At 44.7% G+C, this 26,509-nt stretch overlaps 1 protein-coding gene across 1 annotated transcript; it reads left to right on the top strand.

Annotated features, from left to right (window-relative positions):
• Positions 1–23,529: 23,529 nt before the first annotated feature.
• On the top strand, positions 23,530–26,256 carry LOC117346298 (E3 ubiquitin-protein ligase TRIM39-like). Its single transcript, XM_033915698.1, has 2 exons — positions 23,530–23,749; positions 25,712–26,256. Exons 1-2 carry the CDS (start codon positions 23,530–23,532, stop codon positions 26,254–26,256), a joined length of 765 nt encoding a protein of 254 aa, XP_033771589.1.
• The last annotated feature ends 253 nt before the right edge of the window (positions 26,257–26,509 follow it).

A 26,509-nucleotide genomic window follows, 5' to 3' on the forward strand; every position in this document is an offset into this window, starting at 1 on the left:
CAATAATGGCCTATGGACTTTTCTTTAAGGAAATTAGCCAAACCTTTATTAAACCCCGCCAAGCTAACTGATTTTACCGCATTCTCTGGCAACGAATTCCAGAGTTTAATTACATGTTGTGTGAAGAAATATTTTCTCCGGTTTGTTTTAAAATCTACGACTTAATAGCTTCACCGTATGACCCCTAGTCCCAGTATTGTTGGAAAGAGTGAACAAGCGATTCGCAATCTACCCTTTCCACTCCAGTTATTATTTTATAGACCTCTATCATATTACCCCTGAGCCGTTTCTTCTCCAAGCTGAAGAGCTCTAGTCGCTTTAGCCTTTCCCCATAGGGAAGTAGTCCCATCTCTTTTATCATTTTTGTTGCCCTTCTCTGTACCTTTTCTAATTCCTCTATATCTGGTTTAAGTTAGCAGTGCCTAACTCTGATGCCTAGTGATGCCTAAGTCAACCACACATATTCTCCACCTCTAACCATGCCTATTTTTCAGATAGACGTCTTTAGGCATTGGAGGGCGACTTGGCTTAGGTGTTGCTAAACCAATTAAAAACAATTAAGCTGCACGAGCAGAACTTAGACATTGCTAGGCATCCACTATTAGGGTGCCATTTATAGAATCAGTCCCCAGTCACTTCTGCCCTCTCCAGAGCCAGATTCAAAATGATTCCCGTTGACCCCAAATGGTACTCTCAGGCACTTATTTTCACAAGACTGACATTAGCCACAAGATGGCAGCATAACAGCACAATTCAGCTCACGAATGCTGTTGAAGCTTTGAGCTGAATTGTCATCTCCTCCCCCCCCTGAATTGCACAGCACATTGTGACTGGTAAATTGAATACTGTCAGCAGTACTTGGGAATGACATATGGTTGTAACCAAGATTCCATCATGTTTGGCTACCTATATGTGGTTGGTATGGTGAAGATTTAGAAATCACGCCGGCGTTGTGGGGGGTTTGGGGGGTTGTAACCCCCCACATTTTACTGTAAACAGGGAAAAAGTGAAGTTTTCAGTAAAATTTGGGGGGTTACAACCCCCCAAACCCCCCACAATGCCCTCACAATGCGGCGCGATTTGTATTAAGTAAAGTGGGGGGTTCCCCCCCCCGCCCTCCCCGTCGGAGCCCTAAAAACAGTAATTTTCTTCGGCGCGCACCTCCGCGCTGCGCTCAATTGTCTGCTCGCGCCTTTGTCCCGGCGCGCTTTTGACCTGACACCGTTAGTTCTAGAAGGGTAATGCGTGGTAATTTCCTGCGTGCGCTAAAAATGCTAGCGCACCTTAGTAAAAGGAGCCCTACGTGTTGACTCCGCCCAGGAATGCCCTCAAAATAGCGGATCTCAGCTGAGGGGCTAACCAGGCACTTTTAAAGGCACTGGCCTGTTAAGTGCCTCTGAATATGCCGTTAGCCCCGGGTAAACAATTTAAACGTCCAGAAGCTGTTTCTGGCCGATTACATTGCTTTGAAGAACCGCTATCATTTCACTGCAGAATATCCTGGGACCTGCCAGTCTCCAGCATTAAGGGCAGGATTCACTAACCTGCCCGATCCGACTAATTCAGTAAACTTTGTCACCTGCCGGGGTCTCGGTAAGGTTAAGAGGACCCCCGGTAGAGGGTAGCACACTCTCGACGCGGCTCCCAAAGGGGGAGACCTCACTGGTGTCTCACTATCTTGGGCTTTGCTAAAAATAAAGCACCGTGAGTCAAGTTGAACCAAAAATAATGTGTAAAGTTTAATTAGTCACTTAACACACAAAACTATAAATCATATCAGGTATTATTATAGTCCAAGTTTCCTTTCTTCCCAAACAAGGGCAAAAAGAAAGAAAACAGAAAATAAAAAGACTTTTAAACTTTCACCCAGTCCAGTGAAAGCACAGCAAGCTTTCTATCAGGTATAATTCTAGTCCAGGTTTTATGGCTTGCTCTACCTGGTCACACAGTCTCTGAAAAAACACAGCATAATTAGTCTCTTAAGAAATTATCCAGCCTTGAGCTGGAGTCCTGGGCTTACCAATCAACACAGTCCAGTTTCTTCACCAGGTATTTACATTCTTGGATATAAAGTAAACTTTAAGCAGGAACAAAAGACAAAAACTGAAGCCTTACTGCAGGCTCCTAAACTTCCAGCCCTGCTTAGCTCACAGTCCTTTGGCTTCTCTTGAGCTTCTGCACAAGCTGCAGTGTAGCCAGATAATCAAGCTGCTGCAGCACTGCTCTAAGCTTGTGTTACAGCACAAACAATCAAAATTAGTTCTTCAAAAACTCCTCTCCACTATTATTCCTGTACAGCCTCGTACCTGCAGTGCTTAGTGGAAAGTTGCCAAGCCCACATCCATGGCTTCTTCCATAACGGTCTCTGGCATACACCCTTCATCCAGGTCCATGCTTTCTGGTGTATCCAGCGGCTCTGCTGGCTCCTGAGGCATTGGAGCCTCACACTCCATTGGCTCTGGAGTGAGGTCTGGCCTTTTCCTGGCCCGGAGAACTCTCTCTGCCAGGTCCTCGTGTGCAGCCTCCCTTAATGCTCTGGAGAGCTGCTTAAAAGGCTTAGGGCCACGCCCTACACTGGGTGTTTGTGTGCCTAGCTTGTGTGTTCTTGGGCTCCCCCTCAGGCTACAGGGCAGAATATCACTGGGAGCTTGATTAAACCTCTTAGTGTGACTGGAAGCTTTTCTGGGTCGTGGAGTTAACCTATACTCTGGGTACTGCTCTAGGTTGGAAGACTCAGGATAGGCAGCTGGGCTTTCAGGATCTTCTTCCTGATCCTTCTCAGGGAGAGTCTGGTCTCGAGTACGAGACTGAGACCGGGGTTTCACTCTGACATGACCGTCTCGGGGAGCGGAAATGTCACAACTTTAACATGCAGATGAGGGCGGTCGGAGGAACACCCCCATCTGCAGGCACGCATCGCGCTATAGCGATCCCCGAGCAGGCGCGGGACCTCCGTGCCGTCGAAGTTGGGGGGGGGGGGGGTTTCTTCTCAGCGCAGCCAGGGCCATATGAAAGCCTACAAAAAAATGCTATATTGCTGGACCTCAGGACCGCCAATAGATTTTTTTTTTTGGGGGGGGGGGGGGGGGCGATCGAGGAACTTTTGGGAGCCCGTGGTTTTAACCCGCTTAAACCCGCGAGTTAAAACCACGGGCTTGTAGTGCGGGGAATGGTGGGAGAGTTGGGGCAGGCGGGTTCGGGTTCGAGGCTGGAAGGCAGGTGTGTTCGGGGCAGGCAGGCAGTCACGTTCGGGGCTGCGGGAGGCATTCGGGGCGGCAGGAGATTGGGGCCGACAGGGCAGAGAGCAGGGCTGCAGGAGGCAGGGCAGTCGCAAAGGGCTTCAGCGACTGGTCCTGAGCAGTCGGATAGGAAAAAAGGTTTAGTGAATCGTGTCCCTGCCTACATTTGCATGGCCTTGCCCTCATTTGCATGCGCGGATCGGAGGATGGTCGGAAGACATAGTAACATAGTAGATGACGGCAGATAAAGACCCGAATGGTCCATCCAGTCTGCCCAACCTGATTCAATTTAAATTATTATTATTTTTTTTTTTTCTTCTTAGCTATTTCTGGGCGAGAATCCAAAGCTTTACCCGGTACTGTGCTTGGGTTCCAACTGCCGAAATCTCTGTTAAGACTTACTCCAGCCCATCTACACCCTCCCAGCCATTGAAGCCCTCCCCTGCCCATCCTCCTCCAAACGGCCATACACAGACACAGACCGTACAAGTCTGCCCAGTAACTGGCCTAGTTCAATCTTTAATATTATTTTCTGATTCTAAATCTTCTAGTAACATAGTAGATGACGGCAGATAAAGACCCGAATGGTCCATCCAGTCTGCCCAACCTGATTCAATTTAAATTTATTTATTTATTTATTTTATTTTTTTTCTTCTTAGCTATTTCTGGGCAAGAATCCACTGTGCTTGGGTTCCTACTGCCGAAATCTCCGTTAAAACCTACTCCAGCCCATCTAAGCCCTCCCCAGCCCATCCTCCACCAAACGGCCATATACAGACACAGACCGTGCAAGTCTGCCCAGTACTGGCCTTAGTTCAATCTTTAATATTATTTTCTGATTCTAAATTCTCTGGGTTCATCCCACGCTTCTTTGAACTCAGTCACAGTTTTACTCTCCACCACCTCTCTCTGGAGCGCATTCCAGGCATCCACCACCCTCTCCGTAAAGTAGAATTTCCTAACATTGCCCCTGAATCTACCACCCCTCAACCTCAAATTATGTCCTCTGGTTTTACCATTTTCCTTTCTCTGGAAAAGATTTTGTTCTACGTTAATACCCTTCAAGTATTTGAACGTCTGAATCATATCTCCCCTGTCTCTCCTTTCCTCTAGGGTATACATATTCAGGGCTTCCAGTCTCTCCTCATACGTCTTCTGGCGCAAGCCTCCTATCATTTTCGTCGCCCAGACAGCTAAGTGAATCGGGCCGGGGTCGCTAAGGAGGTCACAAACCGCATCGGTACACGATCGGTTTGCTTTGTGAATCTAGCCCTAAGTAGCTCATCTTCCACCTGCAGCTAGAGATTTCCTCTCAGGAGCTGAACACACTTCTTTTTCACACCTACTGCTTGTTTCTCAATCTTTGCACGCCTTTATTTGCAGCCGGCAGCAGTGTATGCAGCTAGGGCAAGCTGTGCCGTAACTGCAGCCTAGAGAATGACACGGGGACCAATTTTTCCCTGTCCCTGCGAATTTTGTCGCTGTCCCTGATCCCATTCCTGTAAGCTCCGCCTTAATCGCACAAGCCTTGAATGCTTATGATTTTAAATGATTTGAGGCTTCTTCCGATGAGGACAGAGCTTTCAGGAATGGGGCAGGGACAGGAAAAGAACTTGCCAGGAGGGGACAGGGTAAGAGCGGAGAGCGTAGCTGGTTTTAAGAAAGGTTTGGACAATTTCCTGGAGGAAAAGTCCATAGTCTGTTATTGAGAATGTCACGGGGGAAGCCACTGTGTGCCCTGGATCGGTAGCATGGAATATTGGGTTTTGGCCAAGGTACCAGAGCCTGGATTGGCCACCATGAGAACAGGCTTTTGGCTTGATGGACCATCGGTCTGGCCCAGTAAGGCTATTCTTATGTTCTTAAAATAAGTTCCCGTGGGGGACGGGGAAAAATTTGTCCCCATGTCATTCTCTACTGCAGACTAGGGTATGACATTTCGAGGGGGGGGGGAGGGGTCCCATGTCATGAAGAGTGCATCCTGTTTTCGAATAGTACATGCATGCACCCACTATGAAAAATTTCAGGACCCCCCTCCCCCATCCCCCCCTATTATTTTGGCTTAAAAATGGCATGAAACAAATGGGAAATATTGAACGTGCATCCCTAGTATCTCTTTGAAGCTAGGGCGCCGTCAGTTCTGCATTAGGAGTGCAACCCAAGGCCAATAATAATAATAATAATAATTTATTTCTTATATACCGCTGTACCGTGAGGTTCTAAGCGGTTTACAGTAGAAACAGAAGAAATGCAATAAGTAAGATTAATTAAGATGAAGAGAAAGTACTTAGAGTTCCCTGAAATTAGGTAGGTTATAAACATAGAGTAGAAGAAGGTAGGAAAACAGTTCATAGGAAAATTAATTTCAAATACATTATACATTATATATTGTTCAAGGCGGAATACAAATTATAGGAATTACCAAAAGAATTGCGTAATAAAGATTATCTAGATAAATTACATAACAGTGATTCGTGTACATTGTATGGTGTGGTAGAGGATTCAATTATGAGAATTACATACGTAAGAAATTTATTGGATAGTGTGGAAAATGTTTATATAGGAATCAGAGTATGTATGATAGGAAAGGTTCTAAGAGTTGAATTAATGAGTTATTCTATCGAGGTAGAGCTTGTGCATAAAGGGAGGATATTAGTTGGTAATGACGTGTTTTCTGAATAGAAATGTTTTGATTTCTTTTCGAAACACTTTGATGTCTGTTGTATTGATCATTAGTTTGGTGATTGTGGGGTCAATTTTTGCTGCCTGTGTCGCTAGAAGGCTGTCGTAACGTTTCTTAAGACGGGTTCCATTATTAGGTGGGAAGGTGAATAGGTTTTGAGTTCTTCTTGATCTGGATGAGCGGTAGCGGTTTAGGCGGTTGTTTAGGTAACAGATGAGAGGGAGGCATCCATGGCATAGCGAGGGTGAGAGGCGCCCCTCCCCCACCTCCCTTCCCCCATATCTTTTTCACTTTCCCAGCGCGAGCTGCTCACGTTGGTGTCAGCTCTCCCCCCTGATGTCTATTCCTAGGCGCAGGATCCAGAAGTGACATCAGAGTGGGAGCCGATTCTGATGCCAGCAGCAGGTTGGAGTTGCTCCTCGCACCAGCAAAGTCCTAGAGGTACGGTGGGGGAGGGGAAGTGAAGGCATGCCCGCAGCAGGGAAAGGAGAGGGGGGATGGGTGCCAGGACCCCCACCAAGACAGCACCCAAGGCAGACTGCTTCCCCAACCCCCTTACTGCATCACTTTGTGGCATCATTGTCCAAGATGGGTTGTAGATTCTTGATGATCCATTTTCGTGGTTTCAGCTGCCGAATTGTAGGTGACAACCAGGAGTGCTCTGTTATTTCCTCTTCTAGGGAGGTCCTGTAGCAATTGTTCCTTGTTAATTTGTTCATCCCTGCTGTTCTGCCGTCTTACTTCGTCTTTCTCCAGATGGCAGTCTCTCTCTCGGAGAACAAACGTGGTTGTACTGTAGGGCTGAGTTGCAGACAATGGACCTAGTGAATTTCCCGTATAATGCAGTTCTTATGTGTCCCTCATGTAATTTCACAGTGGCGTTTTTAGATTTAGTAGCTCAAGGCGCATTAGAGCAGTGTTTCTCAACATGCGGTACAGTTGTCTTCTGCACTTCTTTGTCTAAAAATCCGCGTAGAGCAAATAAGGATAAATTGTTACTAATTAGGACCGGAATTGCATTACAGATGATAACGAGAAATTGGAAACATTGAGATTGTTTGAATTCTTCATTCTGTTGGGGAACTTTATGTCCGTATTATCGGTTTGAAAGAGAGATGTCAGAAACATCTGGGGAGTTTCAAAAATTTAAAGAAAGATGGGGTTCGCTAGATTCATATGTTAATTTTCTTTAAATGCAACATATTCGCATACGATTTGCCCTTTTGGACTTGGTTTTAGTTCAAGATCTTTTATATACATACGGGACATTGGGGTGGGGGGAGGGTGTATTTGGTGGGTTTGTCTGAAGTTATGTATAGTTTCTTAGGCCCTGTTTTACTAAGGTGCGCTAAATGCTAATGCGTGCATGTTAGTCTATGGATGCATTAGCATTTAATCTGCGCTAATCAGTTAGCGCATCTTAGTAAAACAGGGGGTTAGTGTTTTCTGATCGTATTGTTAATTTAGGTAAATTTTCTTGCATGTGTATCAGCTATATTTTGTCATATAAAATTAAAAAACAATTTTTTTAAAAAAAGGGATACACAGGATGCTTGTTGGGGGTACGTGGCCTGGCCACCGCAGAGGATATTCTCGCATGTCCATATAAACCGCCTCCACTGGGGATCCCGCCTTCCTGCTCATCCCTGCGGCTACCGGGGATCCCTCCATCCCTATCCACCCACCCATCCATCCCCCCCCCAAAAGCCGATCCAGTTTTTGCTTGAGCTGCACTCGCTCCCTCAGTCTTCAGTGGCACTCCTTGCAGGGATGGCGCAGGCAGCGATTCACACACAGAGAGCAGTGGTAGGCAGGAAGGCGCGATCCCCGGCTTCTACTGACAGGCGGCTACTTACGTGCGGGGAGAGGTAGGGGGAGGGAGGCACAAATTCGACACTTATGAAAGGGAGGGGGCATGAACATGGGACACAGAAGGGAAGGAGGAAGGGGGCACTAACTTGGGACATAGGAGGGAGGGAATGGAAAGGGAGAATTGTTGGGTATTGAGCAGAGTTTTGGTTCCACCCTGCTCATAGGTGCACTGAAATGATGATAATTGTACAAATATTTCCCATCAAATATTTTTTATTCAAAGTTTACAGACAGTCCTGTTTCAAGGCATTCATTTGTACAATGGAGGAACATTACAAGTCAGAGAGTGTAAATGCAACTTCTCTGACTTAACGCCCTCAAAATTCCGTTCTGCTAGGTTCACTTAAATATACCTAATACATGACGACATTTTATTGCCTGCATATAATTGGTCAAGAATATTTGATACCATATAAGGCGCTTGCATGCATATTGGGGGAGTGTCTGTCCCCCTCACACATGAATTCCTAAAAGTTACATTTTAATACTAGCTTATCTAATAAAGAAAGATACAGAAGAAACCAAGAAAAGGTATTACAATATACTTACAAAGGAAAAAGTTATCCATACACACAACTTTAAATCATTTCTCCTTAACAGTCAAACTGCTGCTCCCATGTTACTGAGTCGCTTAAGAGCATGTATTGAAAATCCTGTGTCTCAGTGAAAGAGAAGGGGAGTGGCCAATCCACTCCCACAAAACCTACATTTTCCTAAATGAATCCTCCAGTACAATTTTAGAGATAATTATATTTCAATCTGAACTCCTGCATATGAAAGTTCCTACATTAATAGTTTACTAAAATGAAATTCAACATATATGCTTTTTGTATATCCAATTAGCATTTCTAATTTTACCCTGCAAAAAAGGAGAGGAAACCCCCCTCCCCTGGAATGCAATCTCTGTAGTAAGAAGAAAAGTCCATCTCTAGAGCAACCAGGTCAAAAGCCAAACCTTATCTACCACAGGTCTTTGGAGACCAGACTGGGCACACATTGAAACAATGGAACTTCATAAAACTAAGCTACAGCCTGGGTGTATCTGCTCTGGTCTTCAACAGAGCTTATATATTAATTCTAGTGACCTAAGAGAAGGCCTACTCATGTTTCCAGTGACCTCAGCACAAAACACACATTTAGATCAATATATTATCCCATATTTGTCTTATCTGGTTTGTGTTCTGGCTTATCCAATTGTAATTTTATATAGCCATTTTTAAACCCTTCTCCTCTGCCCCATGGATTAGGTCCTTATCTTATAAAATCAAACCCTAACTAGTAAATCCAGAGCAATGGGAGGAAAATATAATGGCTATTTTATTTTTCATGCTTGCCCGTTCTACCACATGTCTGTCCATTTTTAATAGGCTGCCACACCCAGGTTCAAAAAGGCCATATTAATATGGGTGTGTGAGGGAGAGGGAAAGATGGTGGCATGCGGGGAAAGGAAAAAAGAGGAAAATTGGTCATAGAGAGGAGAGAGAAGAGAAGAATCAGAGGCAGAAATGTTGAATATGGTTGTGGAGAGGGAACAGAAGAACAGATTGAAGGGGATTGCAAGGGAGAAGAATGTTGGACATAGTGATGGAGGGAGAGATGTGGCATTGTGCTCATTCATTTTAAATCCTTTAAACACTTGTAATGCAAACAGTAGCTGACAGTGTTGTAATAATGTTTCCACGGGTTTTGTGTTGTCAAAGCCGATTGCTTCGGGTAATCAAAAAATAATTGTTAGAAAAAAGCACAAGTGTTTCTAGGTATGACTGATCTCTCACCTGTTCTATTTAACAAGAAATAATTCTTTAATTTCTCTTTTAGGATGTGAAGAACATCATGAGCAGGTAGGACTCTGTTTTCTTCTCCCCTTCTCTGTATGAAATATCTTCCCTGTAATGTCACTGTAGGGCATATTCCTTTCCAGGAGGTAAGATTTTGGAAGGTGAGTAATGAAATCACGATACAAAGCATGATAAACAATTAATAAACAGGCCCTCCAATATTCAGCTGTACTTAGCTGGCCAAGAATGGCTCCCAGTCAGCTCAGTACCACTAAGCTGGCTATCCACCGCTATTTAGTGGGAGATAACCACGATACCTATTTTCCACTGAATATCTGGATCATGGGCTAGCCCGGTAACCGGCTGTGTCTCACGACATAGCCATTCATCGCCGATATTTAGCAGCTGGATGGCTAAGGAACACGGCCAGATAAACCCACTTTAAGAACAGGTATGTCTTTGACTATTAGGCCTTAACTGGCCAGCTGCCGAATATCGGCTTGGACAGCTATGTCCACAATGGCAAACTTTAAACTGGAAATTCAGTGCCGGTGGCCAGATGTAGCACCAGCACTGAATTTCCAAGATCACCACAGCCCATCAGAGGTAGTGGGCCTACTTCTTACAGGCTGAGAATGTGGCTTAAGTGGTTAGAGTTAGAACCTCAGCACTCTGAGGTTGTAGGTTCAAACCCCGTGCTGCTCCTTGTGACCCTGGGCATGTCACTTAGGGCTAGATCAGGGATCTCAAAGTCCCTCCTTGAGGGCTGCAATCCAGTCGGGTTTTCAGGAGTTCCTCAATGAATATGCATTGAAGCAGTGCATGCACATAGATTTCATGCATATTCATTGGGGATATCCCGAAACCCCGACTGGATTGCGGCCCTCAAGGAGGGACTTTGAGACCCCTGGGCTAGATGCACTAAAGTCACTCAGTAATACTGCTGTTAGGGCTCTGCGCATGTGTCAATCGCTCACCGAGCGACCGATCTGTCGGGTTTGCATGCAAATGATTTGCACCTCTGATTCAATCACAACCTTCATCAGGCAACCAAAATTGGCTCCCAAAATCATCCCGAATAATTTTCAAAAATCGTCATATATCCTACACCAGATTCCACATGAAACTCAGCAGCCCCTCTCATCCAACTATTCTCTACTGTTTGGTTGACATCAAAAAGACTCCTTAACAGAATCCAACTAAATCTGCCATCCACAAAATACCTCCACTACAAGCAAATTTTCCACTCTATGCTAACTTATCTGGGTGTAAAAACCTGGAATGACCTACCAGAAGATATCTGGAAAGAGACAAACTACACCACATTCAGACTCACCTCTTTGACAATTAACTGTCTTAATTTCTGTATAGCACCCTCTACTTCTAGGTCCTTCCTCTTGCTTCTCCACGTCCCCTTCCCCTACTACTTTCTCCTTCCTCTTTGATCTGTCGCCTTCAGCCTGTATAGCAGTGGTTCCCAAACCTGTCCTGGGGGACCCCCAGCCAGTCAGGTTTTCAAGATATCCCTAATGAATATGCATGAGAGAGATTTGCATATAATGGAAGTGGCAGGTATGCAAATCTCTCTCATGCATATTCATTAGGGATATCTTGAAAACCAGATTGGCTGGGGGTCCCCCAGGACAGGTTTGGGAACCACTGCAAGTGTATAGGTATATGCGACTCACAAATGGAAGATTAGATTAGATTAGATTTGCTCAGACATCAGACCTTAGGCCCCGCTCTGTGCATCACATGGGATACAGAGGGAGGAGCATAAGGCCCAAGGGGAGAGGCCTTAGGTATCTGAGCCAATCGAGGCCTTAAGATCCTCCCTGTGCACCAGGGAGGGGAAGGCCTATCATTTTCCATGGGCGGGGCTTTGAGCTGGAGGGACTTGCTTCCCTCCAGCTCCCAATGTCTAGTAAAGACACAGGGGGGTTCGGAGAGGGAGGGGGTTCGGGGGAGCATCCGGTGGCAGGAGGGAGTGAGAAACACTCTTGCTTTTTTTTTTTTGGGGGGGGGGGGAGGAAGAGGAGTCTCCATTGGCAGGAGGGCGTGGACATCCCTCCTTCCAATTTTCTCTCATGGAGGAGGTGAGGGATTCCCAGTGCAGCATTCATCAGGGGTCATCGACGGTGTGGGACTTTTTGTCATTTTTATAATGGTACAGATATTTTGCTTTAGAGCTACAGCCTCAGCACCCTGAGGTTGTTGGTTCAAACACAACACTGCTCCTTAAGACCCTGGGCAAGTCACTTAATCCCAGGTACACTAGAATGTAAGCCCTCTGGGCAGATAGGGAAAATGTTTGACGCACCCGTATGTAAACCGCTTAGAAGTTGGATAAGCGACAAAATCAAATTTTAATAAAAACTTGAAACTTGAGTGTGGTTATAAAAACTATTTTAAAAAGGCGGTACACAAGTCCCAATCCCTTTCCCTAACCCCCCTCCCCTTCTTTTTTTTTTTTTGCATAGCCAAGCAAGGTTAGTGCATCAATCGCTTGGCTACTTCGCATGGGTCAGATTGGAACATGGGTGATTGAGAGGAAAAACATGCAGTGAACCGTTTTGTGCATCGGGTCGGTAAAAGCAATCGTCGCTGAAGCTGTGAAACCAGATTTAGCAATGACCGCTGACTTTAGAGCATCTAGGCCTTCATCCTCCATTGCCCCCATATATATTAGACAGATTATGAGCCCACTGGGACAACCTTGGAACATGTTTGAAGTACCTGTATGTAAACTGCTTTGTGTGCGGATGTATAGCTGCAAAAAGGCAGTACACTTCTTCCTCTGAATCCGCGGTTTCAGTATCCGCGGATTCGGTTATTCGTGATTTTTTATTTTTTTTTAAAAAAAGCTAATTCCAGACCTTCCCAGCCTCCCTCCTGGCATCCCAGGCCTTACCTGGTGGTCTAGCGGGCTTTTGGAGCAGGAGCGATCTTCTTACGCTCCTGCCTCACTCATCGAAAAAGGCTGCCGTGAGTTCCCGTCGTAGTCTCAAGAGACTATGGGAACTCACCGCAGCCATTTGCCATGAGTGATCTGCACGGAGCAGGAGCGTAGGAAGATCGCTCCTGCCCCGAAAGCCCCGCTAGACCACCAGGTAAGGTCTGGGGTGCCGGAAGGGAGGCGGGAAGGTCTGGAATGAGGCAGGGGTGGGTCAGAGCGGGCCAAAAACATATTCGCGATTTTTCACACTTCGCGGTCCGGCTCTGCATCAAACCCCCGTGAATAATGAGGGAGAAGTTACAAGTCCCAATCGCTTTCCAACTGAACTATCCTCGACAAGATATTATTTTGAGGAAACTGAATGCAAAATTTGGACGTAAGGAATATTTATTATCTTTTACTTTTGGGGTTTTTTTTCCTATTTGCATTAATTTACTTTGGATGACATGAAAGTGAAGAGAAACGGGAGATATGATACAGACATTTAAATTATCAAAATCTATTAAGGAGCAAAACAATTTTTTCCAAAACTGGAGAGGGTATAGAAATAGAAAACATTAAACAAAGTTGCAAGAAGTGAAACTTAGGCCCTCTTTTACTAAGTTGCGCTAATTTTAGTGTGCGCTACATCAACGCGTGCGCTAACTGCTAACACGTCCATAGGATAACATGCACATTTTGTCAGCCGAAAGCCTGAAATCATAATGCCGTTGTACAGGTCCATGGTGAGACCTCATATGAAGTATTGTGTTCAGTTTTGGAGGCCGCATTATCAGAAGGATGTGAAGAGGATGGAGTCGGTTCAGCGAATAGCCACAAAGATGTCTCAGGACTCAAGGATCTCCCATATGAAGAACGTCTAAGCAGGCTACAGAATGCAGAGAGAGGGGAGACATGATAGAGACGTACAAATATCTTACAGGCCGTACCGAGGTGGAGGAAGATATCCTTTTTCTTACGGGTCCTACGGCAACAAGAAGGCATCCGCTCAAACTCAAGGGTGGGAGATGTCATGGTAACATCAGGAAGTACTTCTTCACCGAAAGGGTGGTCGATCGTTGGAATGGCCTTCCACGTCAGGTAGTTGAGGCCAGCAACGTGCCCAACTTCAAGAAACGATGGGATAAACATGTGGGTTTACTCAGGGGAATTGCTTAGAGGGAGTGTTCTTTAAAGGGCAGGGTTCCTTTAAGGGGAGGGTTCTTCTGAGTGGGCAGACGTGTTAGGCCGACGACCCTTTTCTGCTGTCGTACTCTATGTTTCTATGTTTCTATGTATTAGCGTTTAACGTGTGATTAGCGCGTGCTAATATTTATTGCACGCTTAAAATCATAACACATGTTAGTAAAAGAGGGGTTAAAAGCAACATCAGGAAATACTTTATTCATGAAGAAAGTGGTAGATGTCTGAAATTCTATTCCATGGGAAGTGGCGGGGTTGAAAATAATGACAAAATTCAAAAAGATGTGAGATACAGAGTAGAGAATGACATGGGGAAAAATTTGTCCCCGTCTCTGCCCCATCCCTGCGAACTTGGTCCCCATCCCCTTGAGCTTGGTCCCCATCTCCGCCCCATCCCCGCAAGCTCAGTCCCCATCCCCGCAAACCATCTCATCCCATCTGCCCATACCTCGAATAGTTTTATCCTGAACTTATTTTATTAAAGTATAAAAAAAACCAATATTCTGTACAATTGACATTTTATAAATTAGAGTTCTGGTTGCCAAACTAAAGGAAGAGATCTTCAGCTGGCAGGGTTTTGTTTATAAACATTTATTAATACAGCTACAATACTACTTTATCCTAAAGCTAAAAAGAGAAAAGAAATTTAAAAAAAAATTTCTACCTTTTGTTGTCTAGTTTCTGCTTTCCTCATCTTCTTGTCATTCTCTTCCTTCCATCCACTGTCTGTTTTCTCTCTGCCTCTTCCATATGGCATTTGCTCTATTTCTATACCTTTACCAGAAACTGTCTGCCTCTCCCTTCCATTTCTCCCTCTCCCCCCCCCCCCATTGGTCTGGCATCCATCTTCTTCCCTCTGCTCCCCTCATGGTCTAGCATCTCTGTCTTCTTCCCTTCCATCTTTCACACCCTCCTACAGGTGGTTTTTAGCATCTCTCTCATCTTTTCCTCCCCGTCCCCCAATACTCTGGTATCTCTTTCTCCTCACCCTTTCTTTTCTGCTCTTCCTTCTCAATTTGCTTTCTACCTCTTGTCCATCATGTGCCCTTTTTTCTTTATCCCCTCCTTCCATCCAGTATGTGCTCCCCTCTTTCTCTTCTCCCCACTTCCCTTCAGCATCTGCTCCCCTCTCTCTCCTCCCCACTTCCTTCCAGCATCTGTTCCCCTGTCTTTCAACTTCCATTCAACAATTGCTCTCCCCTCTCTCCTCTCCACTTCCCTACAGCGTCTGCACCTACAAAGTTATGTGTGTAACTTCTAACTAGAGCCCTAGAGCCAATTAGCATCAATTATTAGGTTTTAATTGCCAATTATCAGCATAGATTGGCTTCATACACAATTTTTGCGTGCAAATCAGCTGTGCACACCGATGTGTGTGTGTGTGTGTGCAATATAGGACGCCATATATTACATATGGGCCTTAGCATGCAAAGCTATACAAGCTAGTTAAACAGTAAGGGCAGTTCATGCAAAGCTTAATAACATTTACTTTTACTAAAGCAGCAAGGACTAATGGACATGGACATGCACTAAATGCTGCTTGTCCTATTTTGTATCTGGGGGGGCATGTTACACTTGGCGCACGTGGTAGTGTGTGGTGCTAGAGCCCCAGCACCCTGGGGTTGTGGGTTCAAATTCCGCACTGCTCTTTGTGACCCTGGGCAAGTCACTTAATCCCCCAGTGCCCCAGGTACATTAGAGTGTAAGCCCGCTGGGACAAATAGGGAAAAAAGCTTGAGTGCCTGAATAATTTGTAATCCACATAGAATTGTGAGATATGTGGAATATAAATAAAATAAGCTTTAGCAAAAGGGCCTCTTAATTAGTGGCTAATTGGCATTCCACCATTACCAGAAACAGTTTTACAAGGATCACAAATTAATGAACTAGATAGCTATTCAGGAATCACAATTTGTTCAATATCTAAAATTTACAATAAAAGTTGCTTAAATAAGCCTTCAATTGTGAAAAACCATATTTGCGAAATAAAAAGATTTTTTTACAGCTTTCCTATAAAATCTATTTGGAAATAGACTGAAGATTAGTCAATACATTTCAGCTATGGAAAATTCTATTGCCCATTACTGCAAGGGGGGATGTGGACCTGGGAGGGGCATGGATAGGTTAGGGCGAGTCTAACATGCGCACAGGTCATATGAGGGACCACTGGAAATTTGGAGAAATTGGTTGGTTATGTATATTTGAAGGTTAAATGTGCTTATATTGACTTATTTTTAAATTTGCATGCTTTTGCTACAAATCGGTAAATGGTTCATCCCCAAGTTACATCAATCCGCATTTTAACCGGTACTACACAAACAAGAAATCCCGTAGAATTCAGCTGTTCGCCTTCCCCTCGCTAAAACTTTGTCACCTCAAGAGATTCCTAGACAAAACCTTCGCCTTCCAAACAGCCAAGCTGAACTCATGGTTTGCCCAAACGATACTCGAGGCCCCCACTTACCTCGGCTTCAGAAAATCACTCAAAACTTACCTATTTAGTGAACATAACCCCTAAGGGCCCCCCAATTTCCATCACTCCCCCCCACTAATTCACCCCCGCTCTTCTCCTCCTCCACGATAGCTTCTCTATTCCCAACCTCCCCCAATCTCCCCCCCTCCTCTATCAAGTTCGTTTAAAATTTGTTATATTGCTGATAAATTGTTGTAAATCTGCTGTCAACGCGGATCTTAATCTAACTGATGTAAACCGCCTAGAACTCGCCGGGTATGGCGGTATATAAGAATAAAATTATTATTATTATTATTATTATATATGATATATTTATGTACTGCACTATTGAAGATTGTAAAATCAATAAAGATTTTTTTTTTTTTTAAAGTTCTCAGCCCAACCAACAAAGTCGGGGCAATCTCCAAGCACGTGCAAACGATTAGCGTGTGAATATAATGGACGCGTTAGCATTTACCATGCACTAAATCAGTTAGCGCGCGCGCGTGCTAAAACGGCTAGCCCGCCATGGTAAAAGAGGGGGTTAGTCCAGCAAATTTCCACTTTTTAAATTCTGTATTTTTCTGAAGGAACAAAACTAGTGGATTAATTTATAATTAGCTTAACACAGATTATATGTAATTGCCATGTGCAAAACCAAAAAATATATTGATGGACATTTTCTAAACAAATTTCTATCATGTATTTTTACTTTTCTTTCTCTATATAATTACACCTTTCAGAATTTGGTGAACTTTTTGTACAGTTAATAGCTATATTTCTTCACACTATTATATTTTTTCTGTTTACAACATTATAATTTCCAAAACATACCAAATAAGATAATAGCCAAGCAGAATTAATCAGATATAAATTCCCCAAAATTCCTCTCAAGAGTCATTTAATACACGGTGTCCTTTTACTAAGGCGCGCTAACCAATTTAGCGCTCGCAAACTGATTTAGCGCGTGCTAACGATTAGCGCACACTAAGGGCTCCTTTTACGAAGGTGCGCTCGCGGTTCAGCGCGTGCTATGGCGCGCGCTAGCCAAAAATCTACCGCCTGCTCAAAAGGAGACGGTAGCGGCTAGCACGCGTGGTAATTTAGCGTGCGCTATTCCGCGCGTTAAGGCCTTAGCGCGGCTTTGGAAAAGGAGCCCTAAATGATAACGCGTCCATAGAATATAATGGGCGCGTTAACATTTAGTACGCGTTAAATCAGTTTGCGTGCACTAAATCAATTAGCGTGCCTTAGTAAAAGAGGGGGATAGTAATCCAAATAGCTCCTACGTGTTTTCCCCTAGGGTCCATAAGGCCCCTGATTTCAAGTATGCCCCCCCCCGTCCTTCCCCCTCCCCCTTCCCCCCCCATAAAATTCCCCCTCAAATTTTTACTCCTCTTGTAACTCCCCTTCATAGACTCAACTATGTAACCAGCCCCCTAAATTGTAATTTCCCCGTAAATATCCAGTTTTTCTTCTGATGTAATCCTCAAATTTCTACCCATCCCTTAAGTTCTCCCAAAGGCTCAATTTATATAACCAGCTCCCTAAACTGTAATTTTTCCTGGAAATGTCCAGTTATCTTCTGATGTAATCCGCCTAGAACTGCAAGGTACAGGCGGAATAGAAGTCACTAATCTAATCTAATAAAACGCTAGGCCGTGCATGCGCACTTCCTATGTGTGCGCCGGTTTTCCGTGAGCTGTAGCGACACATAGGAAGTGCGCATGCGCTGCTTACGATCTGTCCTGCTCCCTCTTCAAAGACGCAGCGGTCACCGCCTCTCCGCTCTCTCTTCCTCCCCCCCCCGAGGCGGATTTTGACCGCCCTTACGGGTTTTAAGTTGGACACTCCTTCTCCTGCGGCGCGGCGGCCCGAGTCGGATGTGGGCCCGTGTCGGATGTCGGCCGCGGCGGCCCGCGTCAAATGTCGGCCGCGGCGGCTGTCGGTGGCTGCAGGCCGCGGCAGCCAAACCCGGAAAACACATAAGTAGGCCATGGAGTTAAGAAGGAATGTATGGGGGGGGAGGCAAATACTGCACAGGGAAGTGGGGTGGGAGGGAAATGCTGCAACACACGGAAATGGAGGGCAGAAAATGGGTTGATGGACAGGGGAACAGGTGCTGATGAACAGGGAGGGGGGGACAGAAAAATAAAGTCAGGCCTACTGCTGGATAAGGGGAGCAGGAAGGAGGTGATGATGGACAGGGGGAGGTAAAACAAAGGGAGAAGGGCTTCTGCTGGATAAGGTGAGCAGTGATGGGGTGGTGGAGGACACAGGGGAGATAAAAGGAAGAGAGAATGGACAGAGAGAGCAGGCAAGGGGTGGTAGTGGACAGCCAAGGAAAAAAAAAATAAAAAAAGCAGACAGAAATACAGAAAGCGACTAAGGAGAGAGAAAAAAAAAATAAAAACAGACACACACATATATATTCTAGCACCCGTTAATGTAACGGGCTATAAGACTAGTATAATATAATGTAATGTAATATTTCCTAAATAGGCAGACCCAATGCCACCACAAATGGACAAGGGGACAAGGGAGATATGATTCAGACGTTCAAATACTTGAAAGGTATTTACGTAGAACAAAATCTGTTCCAGAGAAAGGAAAATGGTAAAACCAGAGGACATAATTTGAGGCTGAGGGGTGGTAGATTCAAGAGGAATGTTAGGAAATTCTTCTTTACGGAGAGGGCGGTCGATGCGCGGAATGCATTCCCGAGGGAGGTGATCAAGAAGAAAACGGTGACAGAGTTCAAACAAGCGTGGGATGAACACAGAGGATCTCTAATCAGAAAATAATGGGTATACATTGAAGGAACTAAGGCCAGTACTGGGCAGACTTGCACGGTCTGTGTCCCGTATATGGACATTCGGTTGAGGACGGGCTGGGAAGGGCTTCAATGGCTGGGATGGTTAAGATGGGCTGGAGTGAGCTTTGACAGAGACTCCAGTAGGTAGAACCTACACTACCGGGCAGCGCTCTAGGTTTCAGGCCCAGAAATATCTAAGAAAAAGGACCATTTAAATGAAATGATTAATTTATGGAGCATGCATGGTTGGGCAGACTGGACGGACCAGTCGGGTCTTTATCTGCCGTTATTTACAATTGTTTTCCCAGTCGTTTACAAGAAACGTTAGAGCTACTGAGACCAAACAATCAAAAAGACATTCTGTAGCTTTTAGAATAGCAGCAAGAAGAATCAGGCTTCCAAATAATTTTTTAAAAATCTTATCTGATAACTGCCTGTTCTTTCTTTTTTTAAAAATTCAGAGTGGTGGATGGAATATAGCAGATATGCAGGTAAATATATCTGTTTTGTCATTAATTCCATAGGTGGGAATAGGGGTGTCAGGTCAAAAGCGTGCCGGGACAAAGGCGCGCCCAGACAATTGAGCGCAGCGCGGAGGCGTGCGCCGCTCAAAATTACTGTTTTTAGGGCTCCGACAGGGGGGGGTGTGGGGGGGAACCCCCCACTTTACTTAATAGACATCGCGCCACATTGTGGGGGCGTTGTGGGGGGTTTGGGGTTTGTAACCCCCCACATTTTACTGAAAACTTCACTTTTTCCCTGTTTTTAGGGAAAAAGTTAAGTTTACAGTAAAATGTGGAGGGTTACAACCCCCTAAACCCCCCATAACGCCGGCGCAATGTCTATTAAGTAAAGTGGGGGGGTTCCCCAACAAAACCCCCCGTCGGAGCCCCTAAAAACAGTAATTTTGAGCGGCGCGCGCCTCCGCGCTGCGCTCAATTGTCTGGGCGCGCCTTTGTCTTTCGCGCCGTTGTCTATGAACCGGGAATAGGTCCTGCCAATCTTCCTTTTGATAATTGTCACGGTAACCTCAAAACAATTAACAGCAATTTGGGGATCATGTGTTCTGCTATGTACATGTTTCTTATTCATATACTTCAGGATCCAGGAGGTGACCTTTCGGGGAAAGTGGAAAAGAGGGGCAAAATATTCCCTGTGCCTGATGTCTCCAAATACTTGGCCAACAGGGTGTTTTATGACACCTTGACAAATTATTTGGCAAAATGCCTAACACTAAGGGCTCCTTTCACGAAGGCGCGTTAGGGCCTTAACGCGTGGAATAGTGCTTTACCGTGTTTCCCCGATGGTAAGACACTGTCTTATTTTTTTTGGAAGGCCAAAATATGCTCTAGGGCTTATTTTCGGGGGAATGCCTTATTTACCCATGAAGAAGGCTACAGTACACAGTTATTGTTGAAAAAAAACAGAATTTTATTACCTGTATTGGATGTTCTGGCCGTGAACAAACTCCTGCAGTCTCCGTTAGGGAGGGATGAGGGAAGCTGCCTGTGTTTCCTTGCGCGGAATCACGTGCGCGCGCTGCAGTCCTGTCACTTCCTCCTCTTCACTTCATGACGAGGCGCGGCACGCAGCCATGGAGGCAAATACGGTAGACGGAGGGACCACACGGAGTCACCCACCGTACCACCCGATTCGGGTAAGCGCAAGTATCGGTGGGTGGCTTATTTGCGGGGGGTGCCTTATTTTACATTTTTTTCTAAAAAGGGGGGGCTGTCTTATTTGATGGCCCTGCCTTATCATCGGGGAAACACGGTAGCGCGTGCTAATCCGGTGCGTGCGCTAAAAAAGCTAGCGCACCTTTGTAAAAGGAGCCCTAAATACTCTGCCAAGGAGGCTGAGGTCGCAGAATTGTTGGTCGTTAGACACAACAAAGGGGAATATTTTACGATTTGGCACAACAAATTTCACTGCTGTACCAAGAGAGTACAGGATCATTTCACTATAAGTTAAGTGAGGTTCCTTTCATTTTATATTCATAAGAAAAAGAAAAAAAGAATTATACAGATTTAATAAAATATGAATAAAGATTGGACTGATGCAGAGTTTAAGCAACTGGCTCTGTTTGCCTGATTGCTACCCGAAGGTCCATACAAAAATATTTTGAGAAAGAAAATTACCTGTAAAAGTAAAGCACTAATGATAAAGACATAGTAGGAAGTAGTTGAGATACTGAACAGCTAGCCTTTGATATGTAGGTGTAAAAATCTAAACAACTGTTATATGGTCTCTATAGCTGGGCCATTGATGTGGAATGCATTGTCTGGTACCTTACGCTTATGTAGACATCTATTGCAATTTAGAAAGTTGCTTAAGACCCAAATGAACAACTTAATAACGCACTCTTCATCCTAAGTTTTAGAAAACTAGTAAAAACAAACTTGCTCAACCGATTTGTAACCTAATTGCTCCCATTGCTTTACTCCATCAGATTTTTACCACACTCTCTCTTTCCCACTCTGTTCCCTGCCTACATGTATTGATGTCTGTCCAGTGCCCCTATTCTCGCTGATTGTTTGCAGCATGTTCCAGCCCTCTCATCCCTGTATCCGCTTCACGTACTTTAAAACTTCACTTTGTACCTATCTTCGCTGATTGTCCAGCTCCTCTTGTTGTAAACCGCCTCGAGCTACTATGGCTTTGGCGGAATATAAGAATAAAATGATTATTATTATTTGTTTGTTCAAGCTTTTCTAAGCTAATATCCTGATTTTTAAGTTAATACTTTTTTTTTAATATCATCTTTTTTGTAGGTTATCAGATTTGTGCTGCTTTATTGAAGCATTGTAGCAGATGAGTGGGTGAAATGTAATTTTTTAAAAAAATCTTTATTCATTTTCAAATCAAACAATAATATCACAAATAAGTGCACAAAAATATATCAATAAAAGTAATTTCCATATAGCACTATAGTATCTAACACATAAATCTAATAGTGTAAAATCCCCATCCACCCACCCTTCATCACATTCTCAACTAAAATGGAATATATTTTATTATACAACATATTATAACATATTGTATTAAATTACATCCCAAATCCACCCTCCCCCTTGAGTGTGCTAGATAAAACTAAGAATGAAAAAGAAAAGGAACAGAAAAGAAATGATGTCTATTCATCACAATACTTTTCCAATGGCCCCCATATCTTTACAAAGTTATTATATGACCCTTTTTGTACCGCTATTGCTCTTTCCATCTTAAAAATGTGGCATAACGAATTCCACCAGAATGTGTAATTAAGATTCTTGTGATTTTTCCAATTATTGGTAATATGTTGAATGGCAACCCCATAAATAATGCACCAGAAATGTAATTTATAAGTTGAGATGAGTGGTTGAGATGTAATCTGGAAGTTGAGATGGCGTAATCTTAAGATTTTTGCTGATGTATATGATTTATAAGATGTTTAAATCTTGAAAAGCGCATGTGATACCGTGAGCCGCCTTGGATAAAGGCAGATTTAAAATGTTTTAAATAAGTATATAAGAAATAAGCCCTCACAGCACTTAAATCGTCAGCCGCCTACAAGAAAGGAACCAGCCGCGTATCTATCATGCTTAGGTGCCGTTTAAAGAATCGTAGCTAATGGCACCTATCACAAAACGTAGGCATTGCAGATGCATAAGTTATTTTGAGAATCGTGCCTTTCGGCACCTAAGGTCAGCGCTGCCCTTAGCCACGCCCACTTTGACCCCAGGCGCCACTAGGCACATTGCTGAAGATGCAATTCAAATGCCTACTTTTTAAATGAGTTTTCAATTAGGGGATTTTTTTTAACAGCGCAGTCAATTATCATGCCAATTAAAACATGCTAGGTGGCAGCAGGGCGCCATCTAAAAACTCAGACCCTCTGTGTTACCTAAGTGGGAGCATTAGCTCTTACAATTTTAAAAACTGTAGCGCCCAGTTTAAACTTGATGCTGGATAATAAAGGCAACCAATGAAATTTTTTAAATAATATTGTACCATAGCATAACATAAAATAACTAAACCCCCCCCCTTTTTACAAAACCGTGGTGCAGTTTTTATTTTCAGTGCCAGCCGTGGCAGTAACAGCTCCAACGCTCGTAGAATTCCTAAGAGCGTCAGAGCTGTTACCGCCATGGCCGGCGCTAAAAACATCACTATGGTTTTGTAAAAGAGGGGGGGGGGTAAATAAATTTCAGAGCTTTGAAAAAAACATTTTTTTCTGTGTGCATTCCTACTATGATCCTTCTTCTATGCTCCGTTCTGTAGCAGCCCATTCTAACCAGTAAGTCCAAAAATAGCTGTCATCGAGGTGCCTTCGTCCACGTTTCCTTTTTATTTTTCTTATACTAACCTCGGTTTGCGAGTGTTTTGCAAGACGAGCAAAACACTCCTGCAAATCTTACCTCGCATAACGAGCGCCGTCCCGATAAACAAGCTCTCAGCTCCCGAATTCAGCTGGCCGCCGTCCCAATAAATAATCGTGTAGACGCGCGCCACATGTAAGCACGCACAACATTGATGAGTGCTGTGCCACACTCATCGACGTGCATGCTTACACGTGATGTGCGCCTACGTGATCGTTTATCGGGACGGCAGATGGCTTAATTCGGCAGCTGGGAGCCCGGCAGCGGGACCTGAGCCTGAGCTGGCGGACAGCAGAGGCATCACCCTGAAGCGGGAGGGCAGCTGTAAGGGGACCCCCCAAGGGTTGCCAGCGCCTGGCCACCTGAAGGAAGTCACCCTGTTGAAGGGGCTGTGGCACCCGGGCATCATACAGGCAGGTACTCACCCCTGAGCCACCATAGCAAACCTTTTGGGTTGTGGAACGAATCGTCTGAGTTTCCTTTATTGCCTAAGGGGAAATTTGCTTTGCTATACGAGTGCTTTGGATTACGAGCATGCTTCGGGAACGAATTAAGCTCATAAACCAAGGTACCACTGTATATATTTCTTACTAATGTATTAAGGGCCCCTTTTAGAAAACCATGGTAACAATGCTGCTGCAATAAATACACTGAAGCCCATAGGAATTGAATGGGTTTTGGTGTATTTACCGTGGCAGCATTGCTACTGCGGCTTTGTAAAAGGGGACCTAATTCAGGGAAAGATTCTCAAATGTTTGCGGTAAAATCAGACGGGCCACTACTGTAAAAGGCGAGTCATTCTTTAAAAAACGCACATGCAAATGAGGTTTGCGGAGGGTCGCTAAATATGCATGTGCTGATCGCTGGTGATAGCGATCTGTACGTGTGCAGAATAAACGCACAAATAAAAAAAACAAACCCAAATCGAAGATTGGCAGGAGCGATACCCACTCCCTCCTGCCACCGACATCAAGCAACCCCCATCCCCTGGCAGGAAGAGGTATACCCACTCCCTCCCGCCGCTGCCATAAAGCAAACCCCCGACACCCTCCCCTGTAGCAGGAGAGATGCCCACTCCCTCATACAACCAAGCAACCCCCCGACACCCCTCCCTTGCAGCGAGAGAGATGCATACTCCCTTCCATCACCAAGCAACCCCCTCCCAACACCCCCATGGCAGCAGGAGGGATATCCACTCCCTCCCACCACCATCGTTGTTTCCCCAACGACCCCCCCCCAGTGCCTCCATACCTTATTTATGAAGTTAGGCCAGAGGGATGCCTACTCCCTCCAGCCAGCAGGCCTGCCTCTTCCCGGTTCATCTTGGGATGTACCAGGGAGGGGCCTTAGGCTCTGATTGTCCCAAGTTGCTTAAGGCTCCTCCTGCCGGGGGGAGGGTTTGCTTAATGGCTGCGGTGGGTGGGTGGGAGGGAGTTGGCTTCCCTCCCGCTGTCGGGGTGGTGTTGGGGGGGGTACTTGACGGAGGCAAAAGTTTCTGGCAGTTCTGAACTGTCAATACCTGAGCCAGGCACTGGTCAGAAAGTAAGGCTAGGACAGCTCAGACCTACTGGAAAATTTTGCCCGCAAATGTAGGACAGCGAAGTTAGGGAATTACCCGGCAATAATAGAGAATCTCCCGGAGTACTAGTTTAAATATTAATGACCTGGTTGTAATACATTTGCATGGCAGAGTCAGAGACTGCTAGGAAGCTCGGAAAAGACCACGGTAAGGCGTTTTGATAATCCACTGCTAAAATACATGAACGCTAAACCGGCTGGAACCGGTTTAGCGACCGTGTTAAAGTTTTGCGAATCTTCCCCTCAGTTCACTGGATTTACCAAGATTATTAGCAATTGATCACTTTTACAATTGGCCAGTGCTGACAGTTGATATGATAACCGTACCTGAAAATTTTGGGAAAAGTTTTGTAGTTCAGAGTTAAGGGTATATTTATTTTATAGCCTGTCCTTCCAAAGGAGCTCAGAATGGGCTACAAATCAGGTACTCAAGCACTTTCCCTATCTCTCTCTAATGTACCTGGGGCAGTGGTGGATTAAGTGACTTGCCCAGGGTCACAAGGATCAGTGTGGGGTTTAAACCCACAACCTCATGGTGCTGAGGCTGTAGCTCTAACCATTATACCACATTCTCCTCCCAGTGGCACATAATTAAATGATGCCACTGCAAAACCTGACTGCTGGTTAATGTTAGATATCCAGGGCAGAATAAGGGTAGAGACAGGAGTTAATCTGGTGTTTTTCCCAAAAAGGAAAGGTGATAAAAATGTGAACTCTTCTCATTAATCAAATGAGTAACTGAAAAAAAGCATTGAGAAGTGTCTCTTCATAACCGTATTTAATTTATCTTCCTTTCTGCAGCTAATGTAACTCTGGACCCTGAAACTGCTCATCCAGAACTCATCCTGTCCGAGGACTGGAAAAGTGTGAGACGTGGCAAGAAGAGACAGGATTTACCTGACAATCCCAAGAGATTTGATACTCGTATGTGTGTCCTGGGCCGTGAAAGCTTTAGCTCGGGGAGACATTACTGGGAGGTGGAGGTGGGAGAAAAGACTGGCTGGGGTTTAGGAGTCTGTAAAGACTCTGTGAGCAGGAAAAGAGGACTTACACCATCGTCTATAAATGGATATTGGGTGCTCTTGCTAAAGACTGGAGGTAAATATTGGGCCTGTACCTCCCCCTGGTCTCAGCTCCACCTAAGAAAGAGACCCCAAGCAGTGGGGATTTTCTTAGACTATGAGGCAGGAACAGTCTCCTTTTACAATGCAGATAATAAATCTCATCTCTTCAGCTTCACTGACACGTTCACTGAGAAACTCTGGCCGTATTTCAACCCTTGTCTCAGATATGGTGACAAATGTGCAGGAGCTCTAAAAATCCAACCAGTCTCTGACTGGGAATAAGAAAGACAGAATTAAAACTATCCTTCCCCTCGCTAAAAGGCATTTCCCACACAGGAAAGCTAGGGACCTCCCTCCACTTCAAAATCACTGAGCTCTGGAACAACCTTACCTCCCCTCTTCGGAACTTGAGCTCTCTCCAAGTTTTCCGCAAACATCTGAAAACCTGGAGGGAGATTATTTGATAAAATGTGTATAGAAACAGGATGAAATTGTTATACAAACTCGGAGAAAACGCTCCACTCTGAATTGCTAG

The sequence above is a fragment of the Geotrypetes seraphini genome, chromosome 12, assembly GCF_902459505.1.
Source record: "Geotrypetes seraphini chromosome 12, aGeoSer1.1, whole genome shotgun sequence".
Taxonomy (NCBI): Eukaryota; Metazoa; Chordata; class Amphibia; order Gymnophiona; family Dermophiidae; genus Geotrypetes; species Geotrypetes seraphini.

Bases quoted from the DNA above. Each gene is read 5' to 3' on its own strand.
- LOC117346298 (XM_033915698.1), top strand. From the start codon at position 23,530: ATGTGCGCCTACGTGATCGTTTATCGGGACGGCAGATGGCTTAATTCG. The intron at 23,750-25,711 runs GTACTCACCCCT...TCCTTTCTGCAG, and splicing joins CCCGGGCATCATACAGGCAG to CTAATGTAACTCTGGACCCT.